This window comes from Capra hircus, chromosome 14 (assembly GCF_001704415.2).
Source record: "Capra hircus breed San Clemente chromosome 14, ASM170441v1, whole genome shotgun sequence".
Lineage (NCBI taxonomy): Eukaryota > Metazoa > Chordata > Mammalia > Artiodactyla > Bovidae > Capra > Capra hircus.
In genome coordinates, this window is record NC_030821.1 from 39,238,645 (window position 1) to 39,257,455 (window position 18,811).

Genomic DNA, 18,811 nt, shown 5'->3' on the forward strand with positions numbered 1-18,811 from the left:
CTTCGCTTCATCCTTATCTCATTAAATTACTGAACACAAATGGAGCCCCTGCTGTGTCCAAGGGAGGCTGTAAGCACTGTTGCCCACGCAGGTTCCGGGGTCAGATTGATTTGTTTCAAATCCTAGCCCGAGCACCTACGAGCTGTGGGTGACTTGCCCTCCCTCCCTTGCCCACCTGTGAAATGGGGATGGTCATAATCTTAAGGTATTTGGCCCAGTGTCACTACACTCAGCACACTGAATGCTCAATGCACATTAGCCAACAGTATTATTACTGCCAGCCATGAGGGGAGATGAGGTGCATGAAATGTGGTTCTGGCCTAAAAGAAACCCTTAGTATAGTTGCATATAAGACAAATAATGTCTGTAGCAACACACAAAGTCAACAACCATTCTTGGCAAGGCAGTTGGAGCGAATGGAGGGAGCTTGAGACCTGAAACCTGCCTCTGCCCTGAACAATGTATGTGACTTTTGACAACGTTACAGAACTTCCTGTGGCTTCTCCCTTCCTTCCTTGTCAAGTGGGGATAATGAAACCTGTTTAAGAGTTGACATAAAAATGAAATAGGAAAAAGGGCAGAGGGGTATGTGACATGGCCCTGGTTCATGCATAGTAGGAGGCCAATAAATGACAGGGAATATGATGACCACAGAAAGTTGCTACAAGTCAGTATGTGGCTAATTGCCTAGTGCATTGCTAAACGGTAAACCCGTAGAGTTCACAGGAAGAAAGATCAAGGAAAGCTAGATTTGAAGTTGATTTGCAAAGCCTGCTTACTCTTTGTTTCTAGGAGACCAAACTCTTTTTCAGAAGCAGTTCTGAGAAATCTTATTTGACTTAGCTGACTGGTCCTCACCCTATGTATTCAGCGTTCACTTCTAAAATTTATCAAAAGTGATAAAATGTTGGCTATTTGTTGTCAGTAGCAGCAAAAGTGGGTAGGCATTTATTCCTTCCAGCTATGTAAGCAAGTCGTAAAATTCATTGCTTTCTCCCAATTTATGTATTTTTCTGCGATTCTTTTACTGACAACGAAGCGTGTGTGTGCGTTAGTCACTCAGCCGTGTGCAACTCTTTGCAACCCCATGGATTGTAGCCTGCCAGGCTCATCTGTCCATGGAACTCTCCAGGCAAGAATACTGGAATAAGCTGCCATTTCCTTCTTCAGAGGAGCTACATGAACCAGGGATTGAATCCACGCCTTTTGAATTGCAGGCAGATTCTTTACCACCTGAGCCACCAGGGAAACCCCAACACACACACAGCAGCAAAAGTGGGTATGCGTTTATTCTTTCCAGCTCTGCAAGCAGGTAATAAAATTCATTGTGCTCTCCCAAGTTACATTTTTCTGTGACTGTTCTCTTGCATGTGTTGGAATATAGCTTCCTGAAACTCAAAACCCCAATACAGACTGCTACTGTGTATGCTTAAAAAATTCATCTTCAGAAAAATTCCAGCAGGTGGAATTCAATTCTTTCAAAGCAGCTTAATTCAATATTTCTTCAATGTTAATGCTGAACTTATAAAAAATGTTCATCTTAGATACTGCATTTTCTTTTATTTGTTCTACTACTAAGCTCTTTTAAAAACCAAGTGTTTTGTTAATGGAAGAGATGTAGGTCTTTTCTCTGTAGTTTCGTGTTTTGGTTAGGCATTTGGGACCTTGTTTGACTTTTTAAGGTGAGAGAATATCTACATTTTCTTTACAGCTTAATTTTTCTACTCAGTGTAATATATTATGACCCTGTGAGTGTTTAAATTGTAAATTTGATTGTACAATTAATTACAATTACAATTGCAATTGTAAATTGCTTTCATATAAAGCTCCTCCTTTGTCATTATTTCTTGTTTATGAGAGAGTAGAAAGATGATATTTTATCATCTGCATTTTATGGCCTATAAATGTGAACAATATGCAGCATTTTTATATGTAGATGGCAGTCATCAACAGTATCTAATTTGTCAAAGGACTACACTACACTTGTAAATGTAAACATGTTTCTATTAATATGCCTACAATTATGTCATAAATATAATTCCAGGCTTATGTACCATATATTTATATGAATTGATGGATTGGAGGCAAAACAAAATAGTGATAATGCCCCTTCAAGTCAGTAGTCAATTATGCTCCCTTAAGTCTCTAACGTCAGATGTCAGATGAATGCTAATCTTACTTATTTATTGTAATTATTTAAATAATAACATTCCACTAATATTTTACAGTGTTTTACTGATCAGTACTTGGAACACTATTGATTGAAAAGGTATTATTTTTATGAATGACTTGGAGAACACTACTAAACTGTACATCTCTGTATCCATTTGCCCATCAGAGTTATCTAAGGAGCATTCTGTTTTTACTGCTTGGCTCTAGTTATTTTTGTTGTGCTTATTTACTAATGGGTGGAGAGTAGGCAGGCTAAATTGGTCCAGGTAAGAAATATCTGAAGTTATTCCTGAAAGAAAAGATCTAGCTGAAGGATGGGTGTTGAAATGGAAGAGAGCAGGAGGGTTCTAGGTAGGGAGGAAATAGAAGAAATAGGAAAGAGAGATTATGAAATAGTCAGGTGATGTCAGATTTGGATAAAACAATGGGCTGATAAGACCTTAAGAACAAGAGAGTCTGTGTGTGTGTCTGAGTGTGGCATGTGATATAGTTTCCCCCAAAACTGACAGGTTAATAACCTTTTTAAGCACAAGAGACTGCTCTCCAAGAAAATTCAGTGAGGACTTTTACATTTTAATGCTTCTGGAATCAGTTTTTATTTCTACTGAATATGCTATTTTATGTTGATGAGCCTTACTAGGTAGGCAAGAGGGTTAGTTTTATTGATGCTATATATATATTTGAGGGAGGATGAGATATGAAATACAACAGGGAAACATGAGATGAGAAATAAATTCAGAAGAAATGCATTGGATTGGCCAAAAGGTTTGCTCAGGTTTTCTCTAACATCTTGTGGAAAAATCTGAATGGACTTTTTGGCCAACCCAATACTTTTGATTCTGGCATTTCCTGGAATGGATTTATCTTAGAGATATATGATATTGGCAGCTGTTTCTTAAATATTGTTATCAGTTCTCCCTCTACCACAAAGAATTATTGGGTAATGATCATTTTCTAAATTCCAAGTAATTCTAGTAGATTTGTTATTATATGTGAAATTTACAAAGTAAAAGAATTTAGTTGTTTAAATTAATATTTTTGTTTACTATTTTCATCATCCATTGAAGGTGTCAGGGAAGGGGATTACTATTTGGATTGTGAAGTGAAAGTCGCTTATTCATGTCCGATTCTTTGCAACCCCATGGACTGTAGCCTGCCAGGCTCCTCTGTCCATGGAATTCTCCAGGCAAGAATACTGGAGTGGGTAGCTGTTCCCTTCTCTAGGGGATCGAACCCAGGTCTCTCACATTGCAGGCAGATTCTTTATTGTTTGAGCCAACAGGGAAGCCTGTGATGGATTTGGATTATGAAATACTTAATATTGAATTGTTAACTTAGCCTCTCAACAACCATGTGATTTTCTAAAAATCAAAGTATAGTTGATTTCCAACATTGCAATAGTTTCGGGTGTACAGTACAGGGATTTAGTATTTTTTCATATTATGCTCCATTACAGGTTGTAAGATAATGGCTGTAATTCCTTGTGCTATACAGTATATCCTATAGTAGTTTGTATCTGTTCATCCCATACCCCTGATTTGTCCCTCCGCTCTCCCCTTTCTCCTTTGGTAACCATAAACTTGCCTTCTATGTCTGTGAGTTTGTTTCTGGTTTGCATGTATGCAAAAATATCATTTGTACCTTTTTTAGATTCCACATATAAGTGATATCATACAGTATTTGCCTTTTTCTGCCTGACAACAACCGTGTAATTTAGGTGGTATTATCTTTCCGTGAGATATATTGTGAGATATGATTGAGAAAATGGCAGTATAGAGATGATAATTCACTCAAGGATTATCAGATAGTGAATAGATGGGGCAAGACTTAAACCTATGTCCATCTAACCCCCATATCCACTTCTGATCTGCCAGAGGTGCCTTAATAGCCTTTGGGTGGATCTCTGTTCTTCCTAATTGACGGTCTTAGTGTATCATGTACTGTATTGTAATAATACTTCAGGGTGCTGCTGCTGCTGCTGCTGCTGCTGCTGAGTCGCTGCTGCGACCCCACAGATGGCAGCCTACTAGGCTCCCCCATCCCTGGGATTCTCCAGGCAAGAACACTGGAGTGGGTTGCCATTTCCTTCCCCAATGCATGAAAGTGAAAAGCGAAAGTGAAGTCGCTCAGTCGTGCCCGACTCTTAGCGACCCCATGGACTGCAGCCCACCAGGCTCCTCCATCCATGGAATTTTCCAGGCAAGAGTGCTGGAGTGGGGTGCCATTGCCTTCTCCGTACTTCAGGGTAGTATAGCAAAATTGTTAAAATGGCAGACACTTCTATGTATAGTTATAAGCTATTATTACTGGTTATTATTATTATTTTTTGGATGTTCAGGGTCCTGTTTTCTTCAAAAAACTAAATTCTCCAATGGTGAGGACCATGATTATTTATATTTTTTTTACAACACCTTGCATAGGCTTCAGAATGGAATGGGTGCTTGAATCTATTTTAATTAATGCCATTAACCATTAATAACTTTAGACTGAAGGCAAACCCACTCAATGCCTGCCTTTCTTCACTTGTGCATATTTCATTACTGGACAGGAGAAAAAGTGCTAAACTTTATTAGCTTACTTAATTATATATTATCATAACATATCTAAAACAGATGTGATATGTATGATATATATCATAGATATCATGTCTAATCTAATTCTACCTAATCATATAATATTAAGATATGCAATGTATATTAGATATCTACATCTTTTTATTGAAGTATAATTGACTTTAATATTATATTAATGTCAGGTGAACAACATATTGATTCAATATTTTTACACATTATAAAATGATTCCCACAATAAGTTTAGTTACCATCTGTCATCATGTATAACAGTTATTACAATATTATTGACTATATTACCTATGTTGTACATTATATCCTTGTGCTTTATTTATTTTATAACTGAAAATTTGTACTTAATGTTTCTCACCTATTTTGCCCAATCCTGCACCCCCTCACCTATCTATGAATTTTTATTTTGTTTTATAGATTTCATATATCAGTAAAATCATATACAGGTCTAATAAAGATGTGTATTTTTACTAGACCTGTGTTCTAATAAAGAGATATGTATATAAAGGTCTAATAAAGACATATACATATCTTTATTACACATATAAATATGTATAATAAAAATATATATTATATATACCATATATATGTTATATATACTATTACATATATAATGCAATGTGTTCTGGCTCTAAAACTTATCATATGTAAACTTGCTTAAGGAAGTTTTCTGAGCATTTTTAAACAGAGTAACATGTATACTATGCTCATTTCATAGGGAGTATTTGAAAGTTAAAAAGGATGGAGCTTGTGAATATTTTCTGAGAACCACAAGGTCCCATAATGATAGGTCACGCTAATTCTTCTTTTGAACATTTTCAATCTTCTATGTTTATCTGCTTCTTTTTTAATTGTAAAAGGAAAAAGTAGGCCAGAAGTAGAATGAACAGATGACTTTTAAAGTAACAGGAGTCTTGGATCATGCAACCTGGACATCAAAAGACTAGAATCAGCTCGTGATATTTCACGTGTTTGAACAACTACTGTGAGAAGGGTGCTAACTGACACTGCTCAGATAAAGCTAAGACTTAAATAACAATAGACATTAGTGTGTTAGGAAAAAAAGCAGCATGGAGTAGTAAAGACAAGTCTGAATGTTCTGAAGCAGGGTTCCAAGGCAGGCTGCATAGCCTCCCTCCAATTGCTTGACATGAACAGTGCTCCTCCCCGTTAGAGTCTAGAACTGTTAAGCAATAACATCTTGATATTATATTCTCATCTCGTCTCAGTTCTGAAACAGCATTTTATAGATTGAACTTCATCATGTGAGTTAGGCTTCTATTTACTAGAAAGCCCAAACTGAAAGACTGTTACTAGGCTTATTGTAATCAGTTTTGGAACAAAACTGGCTCCATTATGGTTGCTTTTAAAAGGGGGAAAAAAAAATCTTCCAAGATAGGGAGTAGAATGAAAATCTAAACTTTAAAATACTTTCTTGTGCAAGTATCTGTGGAACTAAGTCTAGATGAATTTCATCAGTTTCTTTTTATACTGATATAGACATATAACCAAAAGATCGACAGATTCATATCACTGATGATTTACTGTTATACTTAGTACTTATGCTAACGAATGATAAACAATCTGACGTCTGAAGTACAATTACTCCAGAAGAATAACTGCTAAATAAGCATTCTTATAGCCACCACTTTATGATTTAAAAAATCAATTCCAGAAAGCATTACATTTAATGTACTATACAAGAACTATAATTATCTATGTTTGGTCACAAAAACAAATTTTTGGAATCTTATAATTTTTCAAAGTATTAAATATTTTAATCTGGAGGTCAACAAAATTACAAATGAAAAAAACCTTAACATTTTGGTTATGGTTTTATGTGTGTGTGGCTTCTTTTCTTGAGTACAATTCCTCGAGAAGCTATATTTCCAGATGACTAGCAAAATGATTGCTAAGATGCATTAATTAACCTTTACATTCACATAAAAGTGTTTTGCAAGAACAAATGAACACAAATTGTTATCTTTAATCATGACTAATAAAAATGGGCTATATAAACACGGATTTTACTACCGCAACTGTCTCCTTGACAAATGACAGGACCTGATTCCTTTATTAAAAGATAATTTAAAATGTGTCACAGGTGATTCAGAACCTTCTCACAGATCAATCTTGCCTGCCTGTCTGCTTTTGAGATAATATGATGGAGAAATCTTCAAGTAATGTCTAATGGTTATACTCAATGTGGATGCCACTGCTATATCTCTCTTCTAGCTCTAGATTTATCTTAGAAAACAAAATATTAAAATTATACATCTAGGGCCTATGGAGACAGCTGAGAGTCCATTTGAAATGTGTCAACCAGGATGACACTGATTAGATTAAGTGTTTTTTTTTCAAGAAAGAAAATCATTGTGTCCACATGAGAAGTCCCTGCTGTGCTCTCAGCTGAGGCTTCAGAAAGCCAGGTGGTGCCATACATTACAGCCCCCAAGGTCTCATAGCTCTCTTTCTCCAAAAGCCTGAATCATGGCAATTACTGTAATAAGCCCCAGGTTAGCTATTATAATGAGTCATTAATTTGAAGGTGTTTCATCTTCAAGGTGCTTCTGTGCTCAGAAAGGATGAGCCCATTGGGCCTGTTAAACAAAATGGTGGTGTCACTGGTTCAAACCCCATTGAGAAAACCTCTGACATGTAAGGTTACCCATTAAAGATGAAGATTCTGGAGACAGCTGGGTTCAAATTCTGGGTCTGAGTAACTATGTGACCTTGGGAAAGTCATTCCTCTTCTCTCGGCCTCAGTTTCCTCATCTGTAATGGTACTGACTGTTGAGGAGGCCTGGATAATGAAATGTGTGAAGTGTTTAGTGTCTAGCATGTTACATATGCTATGTAAGGATGAAATCAATAAAGTAATTTCTTATAGACACTCTGAAATTTACTTCTATGCCAGAAAAATGACTCTTGAAAACAACCAGCATCATAGGAAAACTATTGATTGAAGGACTAATCAGCAAGTTTTTTTTGGCTCAGTTTTCAGGACCACTAGTTTAGATTTTTTTGTTATGTCCTGATGAAGTACACATCCAGCTATCAAGACTGCTAGGATTAAATGTTCAAAACACGTATTACGTTAATAATGCTGTCTTCTTCCTTTTGAAATGTACTAGGAGTTGCAAAAAGGGAAAGTTTCCTAGCTTTTGAGAGACCCTGAAATGGACAGGAGGAACAAAAGAATGGATAACCTTGAGGCTTACTCCAACTTCACAGAGAAAAACAATGTATTGTACTATCTCTGGTCAGCTTTATTTTGGGACTGTGTTTTTAATGCCCTATTTGGGAAATAGTAAATCTATAATTTGAGATATTTCATGCATAGTACCTTTTCTATGCATAGTATTTCATGCACAGTATCAGGATAGCATTTCCAGACATGTAATTTTTGCACGGTCAGCAACCCACTGCATGGAAGGACTGATGTAGGATATCTTTGATGATATTCCTTGACAGCATATTTCTTTACCTCTAGGTCACCTTTTTAGAAAGTCAGTATTGAATAACAGAAGTCCCTTATTAGTTTACATAAGCAGATAACAGACACGTAATTTGTTTTCAAATACCCATCCATGCTCAGTAGATTGTTAATAATTTGCTAATATGGTATCCAGGAAGAAAGCTCTTAGGTAATTTGGTAAGTGATAAATGCAGGATGTATTGAGAGAAAATTTTAGTGTTGCTAGATCCTCCTTGTTAATTTCTTTAGTGTGTGGAGTAGTACTGGCAATGAATTAGTCCAATGTGGTAAATGGGGTTACAGACTGTTGCACAACATTCCACAAGTAAAAGGTTCTGATTGAACTTTTTGTTCTGCATATTGTTTTGTGAATGACAGGAATGAGCATTATTGATCTGTCATCCTTCTCAACTGTACCGCAAGTTACGTTCTGTTCTTATACACACGCAGGTGCATACACATGCACAAATTCTATTTTCACATTCTCCTGAAGGTCTTCTGCTGAGTCCTGCAATATACGAATATATTTAAAAGTCCAATTAAAAGAGAATGGATGGCACAGAACACAGAACTCCCAGAGGAATAAAATCCCTAAGTGTATGAGATTGGAGGTGAAATATTTTGTAAAGATTGCCACAGACTTGAAAATGTTAAGACATAATGTCAGAGCTTACTGTGGAAGGCACATATATATCACCGTTTTATATTTCTTAAATCAATGTATTTAGTGGTTAGAATCAGCATCTTCTGGGAACTTGTTAGGAATGCAGAATATCTGGCTTCAACCAGACCTACTCTATTAAAATTTGCATTTTAATGAAAGTCAGGGGTAATTCACATGCCCATTAAATCTGGGAAGCATAGCAATATGAACTGATTAAATATTTTACGGTTGGATTTTAGTTACATGAAATATAAGAGAAAAAGAATTCCCTACCAATGCAAACATTAAAAAAAATCCAATTTTGATAATCCTAAAAATTGGTTTATGCTTATCTGTTTCTTATTTCATTAAAATTAACATCAATTTTCTACTGAACTAATAAAACTACTACATGGGGATACTCAAAAATTATTGAAAGCCGACAAAACATTAGATTTAAATATTCAAGCTGAAATCACACTGGATTTAATTTAAAAGAGATATCTTTTAAATGGAAAAAAACCTGAAAAAGAAGGAAACAGTAACAGCCAATTGAGGGATGGGGGAGCCCTCTCAGTATCACATTGCATCTGTCTACTTTAGCCACTAACTTGCAAGATCCCTGAAGGTGGAGACTGACATTCAGATGCGTCCACAACAATAAGCACATTTTAAATAAATGAATAAGTAAACAGTGTTTTTGTTTAATTAATTTATTTAAACATTGAAACATTCTGTACCTATATAATCTTGATATTACTACTGACCACTGTCTACTATGTATCCACTCCCCAAATAATATAAATGACATTACAATAACAATGTAATGATACTAGAAAAGTAAAATCATCAGAGACTTGACCAGGTCTACACCTTCTTCCTGAACTGAACACCTACTTTCAGATTGTTAAGATGGCTCATTTCATGTCTCCTTGAAAAAGTGCACAAACCCTTTTCATTCACTAGGTTAAGCATGACATTAACTTATCCAATAAGCAAGTGAATGCTTCAGGTAAAATAAGTTATTATAATAAATAGCAAGTATTTGAAACAGGGCTTAAATAAGCAAGTAAGATTTGCTTATTTAAGCAAATTTAAGATTAAAATGAGCAAATCTACTTTTTTTGAGAACATGATTGCCCTCTAGTGGTGTGAAAAGTTAATGCAGGCGCCAAGCTTTTCCAGTTCGAAGAACCAGCAAAGAGCCTTGGTTCTGGAAACATCTGGGTCGCTGGCTAATTCTGTATTTTTTTTTCTTTTTTCGAAAATTTCTTGCGTTTTTCATATAAGGTCACAGATTGTGTGACAACAGAATAATGTGTATTTGTCTAAGGCCACAGGGTAAACTAGAGTGAATTGGAGTTAAATATCAGCTGCCTGGGGTGACCACACCCAAAAAGGGTAGCCCTCGGCTCTGAGGCCAGCTTCCTTCAGCCTCTGTGAGCAATGAGCTGGTGGGAGTGGGGCTCGGGTGGGGTAAGTGTATAGTTGGCTGGAATAAAAAACACATTTATTGATAAATCAGGCATTTTCTTAAAAATGGTTTGGATTTATCAATGACAAAAATCTTCAATTAATTATGCAATTGATTTATCTTCCATTTCATTTTTAATTTTGCAGATTTAGCTTAAGAATTCTGCTTGATAGCTACAAATAGATAATCACAGAATTGAGTAATTATTTTGATCTTAAATTACAGGGAAGAAAACTATTTCATTGCATGAACTGGCTTTATGACACTGGGAGAGGACATTTCTTGAATCTGAGAAAAATGTAACCTCTTGCAACATTTCACCACTGAGAACGAATTATTTGATGTAAGACATAATGTGTCAAATGCTTATTGCATGTTCTATCCATTAATAATTAAAAAATACAAAAGTAAGCAAACGCATTTTGAATGTAACAATATAACTCTGCTAAAAATGTTAATGATTAAGGGCAGAGACAATTGCTCTGTCAATAAAAATACTCCTTTTCTCCTTAGAATAATTTAGTACCAATCTGTAAGTCACACCACAAAAGCATGATTAAATTAACTTTAATTTAAAAGTTGCAGATTTTAATATAACAAACCATCCAATCTTAATTATCACTGAAAATTTTATTTTCTTTCAGGTAAGACAACCACCAGCAAATGTATCAATTTATATCATTAAAACAGCTACTTGCCTTGGCTACACTGAGTCAGTAATGCTTACTGTAGGCTCAGCTTACTTGCCTGGTATAAACTATACATATAAGATTAAATGATAAGCTACTGCTATTTCTCTTTCCATCTTATTCTGAAATTTTGACCAAATCCTCCTCTTTCCACTTCCAGTTATTTATGTATCCATTTAGAAGGTGTCCACTTCATTAGAGACGGTAACAGGGAGTATTATATGCATCAAGTACAATCATGCTGAATACAATAATTGTTTAATGAATCAGGAGAAAGCATCCGCCCTGGTGATTAATTATGTGTTGGAACTGGAATGATTTCAAAATCCATTATTTTAATAACGCAGAGGTTGTACTTCTTTTCCTGATTTGCTTACTCATGGCAGAAAGGGCCCTTGCATTTGTCGTATTTGGGGTGGAATTTTTATTAATGGAACGATGGCTACCGTTTCACGACCCACGTTTCTGTGCAAAATTGGGTTTCAAAAATAAAAAAGAAACAATTAAAATTTTGTGCATAACGTACGTTGATATGTTTATAGATATGGCCTATGGAATACAAGTGCTAAGATCATAATATTTCAATTATATATGAATATTGCAGCCAGAAACAATTCTCTGCAGAGAATATTCCAGCAATCTTTGGCACACAAGCTCTGCCCTTAGCAAGCACCTTCACTTATGAATATACAATATCCCTACAACAACCAAACATGTACTTGTTTTATAAAGTATGATTAAAGAAGAAATGCATTCTTTTCTGGGAGAGAGGAGTTGGGAATAGGAGGAAGAAAAGCTAGCTCAGCAAGGGTTAATCCTCATTGAAATGCGATCATTCAAACCGTTTGAACAAATATGGCACCTGAGTCATCAGACAATAATAATTTGAAATAACAGCAGTAATACTGATGATGGTGATGAGTTTGCAGAAGCCCTCCTGCAGCAGAAACCTCTCGGTGGGGGTGCAGAGCGCAGAGGCAGATCGCTCCCAGCCCCCATTCTCAGACCCTTTCCCGACTTGAGGGCGCAACACGACTGTGGGGAGCTGGGGTAGTTCAGGACACTGCGTAGAAACCGGTCTCCTGGGCTGCACCCGCGGGGGCGAGCGCCCAGCTCCGGGGAGGGGCGCGCAGGGCGCGGCGCGGGGCTCTGCAGGGCTGGCTGTGATCCACGCGCCTGCTCGCCAAGTGCGCCCCCATCCGGCCAGCCGCTGTCGGGTCTGCGCCCCAGCTGGGAAGGGTGGGGCCGAGCCCTCGCTCGAGGAGCGAGGGTCTCTCGCACCAAGACCACCCAAGGGGTCTCCACCTGAACAGGGCGTGAGTCGTGTGCTTCGGCTGGGGGAAGCAATCCCAGGCTCCCTGGACTGTGGGAGGGCAAGAGAAGCGCCCCTCGCACTCCTGGGAAGGGGTCACCTCTGCGGCCCCGCGGCCGGCTGGGGTGGGGCCGCGCCTTTGTGTGGCTGCAGAGTGGCTACTCCGTGGGCTGGGAGCGGCTCCGAGCCCGGACTCCGAGCAACGTCCGGGGTCTGCGCACATCGAGGGGCGTCCTGTCTGTTCTAGACCGCGGGGCTGGAAAAGACGGCTATAGAACTGCAGATCGCTCTAGGGCCCCCTCCCCAGCCCCCTTCCCCTTTGCCAAGAATCTGACCCGGAGGTCTCCCGGGCTCCGCCTGGGAGGGTGGGGCAGGGCGAAGTGGTCCAGAGGAAACCTCTTTCGCCTCTTTTCCTTCTCCGCATCCCGCTCCGGGGGAGGGGTGCTTCCAGCCGCCGCCTGAGCTCCAGCCCCTCCCTGCCTGTTCCTGGGGGCCACTGAGGGGCCCTGGAGGCGCAAGACCCAGGGGTTGGGGTTGGAGGCCTTGGATCCGGAACCTCGTTTGGTATCTGTCTCTTGATACCGGCTGAGCCTATGAAAACTGCGGATGTTTGGCACTGTTTGACCTACAAAACTGTTATATCACTTGGCTCAGTTAAAGACCTTGACCTCTTTTGTATCTGAATTATTATGTGTACTCATATCTAGCTTCCAAAAGCTTTTCCCCCCACCGATCAAATTAATGAAGGAAGAATTTATCGCGTTTAAGTCTAATCACCCTAGGTGATGTGGTTTTGAAAAAAAAATGTTTAACCCACTTTTCTCCTCTTCTCTCTATAAACAGAACAATGAGGCCAGGGTGGGGAAGGCGGGGGTAATGGCCAGGTCTCACTCGGAAGCCGAGGCTGGGAGTCTGGAGCGCGAGGAGCGGGGCGTGGCGTCGCTGTCTACCCAGGGCTGGGCTCCAGGCTTCGCGCTGCGCTCCGCACCCATGCCCCCCTTTACGCGGGAGATGCTGCACCCGGTGGCGGGGGGGGGGGGGGGGGCGGGGGCAGGGCGCCGGCGCGGCTCGCACAGGGTGGGGCAGTCCGCATTGTGTGCCCCGCGCTGCAGGTGCCTTCCCCCCGCCCACCCCCCAACTCCCCCCCTCGGGACGGCTCGTCTTCACACAAAGAAACCCCACCCCAGCGCCTGCGAAACCGCTGTCCCTCCCTAACCGCGCGCTTCCCCGCCCCTGCAGCTGCCCACCCGCGCCCTCTGTGCCCTCCCGACTTCCTTTCTCCATCCCCTCCCTCTCCCTAAAACAAAGGAGTGTAGGTCTCCCCGCAACCCCGCCCCGCGCCTTTACCTCCCCACACCGCGCCCCAGGACTAGCGGTTTTTGCCACCAGACAATACCATAAAATTTGCCCGGTTCTTCACCCGCCTCCCCTCGTCTCCACCCATCTTCCAAACAGCCTAGATGGGACCACTTTGACTTTACATTTTTCTTTTTCCTTTCTCCCATCCTCTTTCCTCTTCCCTATTTTCTTACTTTCTTAATCTTTAACTAGAGAAGAAATAAAGGACGTTACAAAGCACTTTCCAAAATGTCCCTTAACCCCATTTAAGGCATATAGTTAAGGTAGCCCCCTCCCCCCACGGCTAAGCCTTAATTTTAAATATGGAAACAGAATAAATTCGCTCCCCATGGGACGGCAACTTACCTGCTTCCACCTTAAAAAAAAATCCTTAGCTTTAGATTTTCAAAGATCCCCTCTTTGCCCTCCCTCAAACCCCGCGGAGCTGCCTCTATCCTTCCCGATTCTTCTGTTACCAGTAATGTCTTTTCTTCTAGAAAATATCTCCGAATGCCTTCTAAGCTCTAAGAGAAAAGGTAAGAGGTGGGCTTCAGGTGGAGCCGAGAAAGAACGAGGCGCGATGCCTTACCCATTGCTGTTTTAGCCATTGTAGGGATGTGCAGATGCTGAGCGGTGGCGAAGGCGGAGGGTCCGGCTACAGCAGCGCAGAGAGCGAGAGAGAAGACTGAATAAGGCACTGAGTCTGCAGAGTGGGACCGTGCGAGAGAAAGAGCAAGAGGCAGGAGCCCATGAATAATTATCACTCAGAAGCTCAAGCAGATTGGCTCCCAAGGTCCCCTGACATGACTCCCGCAGAGTCAGAATCTCCAAGCATTAAATATTGATCGGCCAATGGTGCTGGAGTACAAAGTACCAGGATGCAGTTTGAAATGGAAATCAGTCCTTCCCAGGCAGCTCCCCCCGTTTTGGGGGCCTGATAGTACAGTCCAAGTAGAGTGGAGCCTTAGCCCAGAATCCTTCTAGGAGCTAAGAACTGGGCTGTACCTACCTAGGAGCAAGGAGGCTTGACTTGATTCACACTTGTTTCATTGCACAAATAGACACAGGAAAAAGGAAAGGGTTTCAGAGGCCTGAGAAGTCTTCCCAACCTGCCGACTGTTGGAAACGTCTATTTAGACATTGTTTTTACTTGCTCGTGTTTTCTCTTTCACCTTTGGCCTTGTCTTTGGTAGATTCTAGTCTCTCAGGGTGACCCCATGTCTGGCTGTGGTGACAACTAAAAGCAGAAAGGCATGATTGTCACTTGTCTTCTAGCACAGCTGAACTTAAATGTCTCTGGACTCCTGGGGATCTCTCAGCAGAGCAAGATCTGGTGCTTTCTACTTTTGGCACACAAGGAATGGGCTGCTGGGTTGCTAGGGAATAGGGACAAGTAGTTGTCTCTCTGGGGACTTTGGGAAGATGAGAGTTAACGTCCTGTCCAACGGGTAACAGGGCAGACCCAGATTGACTGGCTGACTTGAGCATTGGAGGAGCCACAGGTGGGTGGATGCTATGGTGCCCTGGAGATATAGGATTACACCGTTTGAAACCTCAGTGACCATTCCAGGGCTCTAAGGAGAACCATTTACACTGAAAGCTTAGTGGAGTTGTAAAGTGTGATCTGGAACAAGATTTTTTCCCTGAGATCCAGAGTCACTGTTGATACAGGGCAGAGAAAGGTGGGTCCATGTTTCAGGCTGAGCAGTGCGAGGACTCGGAGAAGGCAATGGCACCCCACTCCAGTTCTCTTGCCTGGAAAATCCCATGGACGGAGGAGCCTGGTAGGCTGCAGTCCATGGGGTCGCTGAGGGTCGGACCCGACTGAGCGACTTCACTTTCACTTTTCACTTTCCTGCATTGGAGAAGGAAATGGCAACCCACTCCAGTGTTCTTGCTTGGAGAATCCCAGGGACAGGGGAGCCTGGTGGGCTGCCGTCTATGGGGTCGCACAGAGTTGGACACGACTGAAGCGACTTAGCAGCAGCAGCAGCAGCAGCAGTATGAGGACCTCTGAGACTGGTTGCAGAAAGTGATTTTTCATTATGAGCCAGATAGTCATTAATTCCTTCCTACTCACTAAATGAATGCCATTCATTAATTCATTCTTTCTCGCTTGACTCTCATGAATATTTATTGAGCATTTACCATGTACCAAGCTCTGAGGACACAGTAGTGAGCAAGATTTTAGGACTTGTTCACATGGACCTCATGGACTTTTTTTTTTTTAAATTTATTGAAGTATATTTGAATTGCAATGTTGGGCTTATTACTGTCATGCAACAAAGAAACTCAGTTATAATGTATATATGTATAGTTATATATGTACACACACACATATATATTCTTTTTCATATGATTTCCATTATGGTTTATCACAGCATATTGAATATAGTTGCCTGTGCTATATAGTAGGACCTTGTTGTTTATCCACCTTATATATACCATTTCGCATCTGCTATTCCTAAGCCCTCTCTCCTACCCTCTCCCACCCATCTCCCCTTCAGCAACCACCAGTCTTATTCTTTATGTCCCTGATTTTGTTTCTGTTTTATAGACAGGTTCATTGGATTCCTATCATGGTTATTACTTTGTTTTTCTGACTGACTTCACTTAGGATGATAATGTCTCATTGCATCATGGAGTTTTTAATTATGGTTAATTTAACTCTTCTGTGACTTCACTAAAACTTCCTTAAACCTAAGTCCATCCAGAGTCTGTGGTTTTGACATTTGAGAATTAGACAAATAATCTCTAATCCTGTTGTATTTTAAAGCGAAAAGATTAGTGCGTTGTTGAAATCAGATACATGTACAAAACTTTGGCAAGTTTTTAATTTTATAGAAATGGTTAGAATTTTTCTCATAAGCTATCTTATGAGATAAGGTTTTAGCAGCTTTCTGTCAAACCACCTTTCAATTTCTTTCCAGCCTCATGAATAATATGCAGTTTTGAATGCATAACACCATTTGAAACGAACAGGGTACTCTCCTTGGTGCTGAAATAAATATCTTCCTCTCCTATTGTAAGAAATTTTTAACTCAATGGATAGCTTGCTGAATGATAGAAAGCTACAGGAGCACGTGCAGTTCTGACCTGCTGAATCACAAGAAAAATAAAAGATAGAGTAGAGATCAATAAAATCATTTCTTGAACAGGAAGATTAGAAGTTATTTTTCCTGTCATTGTACAGGTCTGTGACTATGACACAGCAACAGAGCAATATGGAAGTTGGCAGTGTCTGGAAATAAATAACCTTTTTCTCCTTCTTTATAGTCATCTCCCATTTTAAATGTGAGAGCTAATTCCTTCTCAGAGAAGTAGTTACTAGTCATGAGATAAGGGATTTCAGTAGGTCTGTATGATTAATATCTTTAAAGTGTTCCTCTTCTTCCCACCACACCCTTTCCCCTTAGACTGTGTGTCATCTCTACCCGTTATTAGCGTCCTTGGAGAAAAGGTCCCTAAGTCATGGTGTTAATGCCTTTAACAACCATCACTGGCAGCTGAACAAGATCTATTGCACTTTTGATCACTATTAATAACACAAAATAAAACACACATTTTACGATCTAATCTCTCAATCTCTGGTGAACTTTACCTACTGACAGAGAGGAATGTGAGATGGAGGTCAATATACACAAGGACAAGTGTCAAATGTGTAAATCTTTTCTATTTCTGACTTTCCAGATGGTAGGTACTTAACCTAAAGTTATGTATTATTTTCAAATAATGTCAAACAGGGGAGGTAGTAGGTTAATATGACCTACTATCAAATATGGGCTTCCCAGGTGGCCCAAAGAATCTACCTGCAAATGCAGGAGATGTGTGTTAGATCCCCGGGTCAGGAAGATCCCCTGGAGAAGGAAATGGCAACTACTCTAGTATTCTTGCCTAGAAAATCCTATGGATAGAGGAGTCTGTCAGACTATAATCCATAGGGTTGAAAAGAGTCAGACACAACTGAAGTGACTTGGCATGGTACAGCACACAGCATTGTAAAATATAAAGATAGGAGATCATCATCAACTGGCTAATAAAAACTAAGTTAAAAGAGCTGAGTTGCAGCAATTATTGTTTTGTATTTTCTTTTAGCATAACAATTTCATAACAATGTTTTAACATAACACATCATAGCCTGAGAGGATAGGGGCAAAATAGGAACAAAAAATTATATCATAATCACTAGTTCAGTCATTACTCATTTTTTTGTTCTGCTAATTCATTCAGCAAATATTTAAAGAAATTTCAGGCTTTTGTATTGTGAAATCAACTAATTTTCTCCTTATTGTCCAAAAATTATAAAATATAAAAATTATAAAATCAATTAACTGCCACCTCTTTAAGAAAATGTTACTAATTTTGGAGGATGATTGTTATTATCCTGTGTATCAGTTAGAATGCTTTTGGTTGCAAAGAATAGAAAAAAAAGGCAAACTGACTTTGATAATAAAAGGGGATTGGTTGGCTCATCTAATTACAGAGATTGAGTGGGTCCCAGAGGTCAGAAGATGAGAATCAGCTTTCCTAGAAGCAAATGGTTTTGATGAGGATGTTTTTGTCGTTTAGTTGCTGAGTCATGGCCAACTCTTTTGTGACCCCATGAACTGTAGCCCACCAGGCTCCTCTGTCCATGGGGTTTCCCAGGCAGCAATACTGGAGTGGGTTGCCATTTCCTTCTCCAGGGAATCCTCCTGACCCGGGGACTGAACGTGCATCTCCTGCATTGGCAGGCAGGTTCTTTACTACTGAGCCACCAGGGAAGCCCTTGATGGGAATGGATGGATACCAAATGAAACAATAAGTACTAGATCTGTGCCATGCAGATAAGGACAACTATTCTTATGTTACAGTGTTTGGAGTAAATTGAAGGGTTGCCGTGTGTAAGCTGCCTAAACCACCATGGATATTTAATAAGTTATAGCTACTATGCTTTAGTTTTCAATACATTTAAACTTTTAAAGTTAGATACTGGGTAGTGTGTGTCTTTAGATCCCTTTTAGTGCTTGGCTTCGTGATTCACATGGTCAGTTCAGTTTGGTCACTCAGCCATGCCCGACTCTTTGCGACCCCATGGACTGCAGCATGGGTGGAGAGTCAATAAATGTTTGTGAAATAACAAG

At 39.9% G+C, this 18,811-nt stretch overlaps 1 protein-coding gene across 1 annotated transcript in view; it reads right to left on the reverse strand.

Moving 5' to 3' along the window:
* The window catches only part of STMN2 (stathmin 2), a 58,410-nt gene extending 43,733 nt beyond the window's left edge, over positions 1-14,677 (reverse strand). Inside the window, exon 1 of the mRNA XM_005689118.2 lies at positions 14,278-14,677. Within this exon, the coding sequence (XP_005689175.1) occupies positions 14,278-14,296 (19 nt within the window). The 5' untranslated portion in view covers positions 14,297-14,677. The remainder of the gene's footprint in view (positions 1-14,277) is intronic.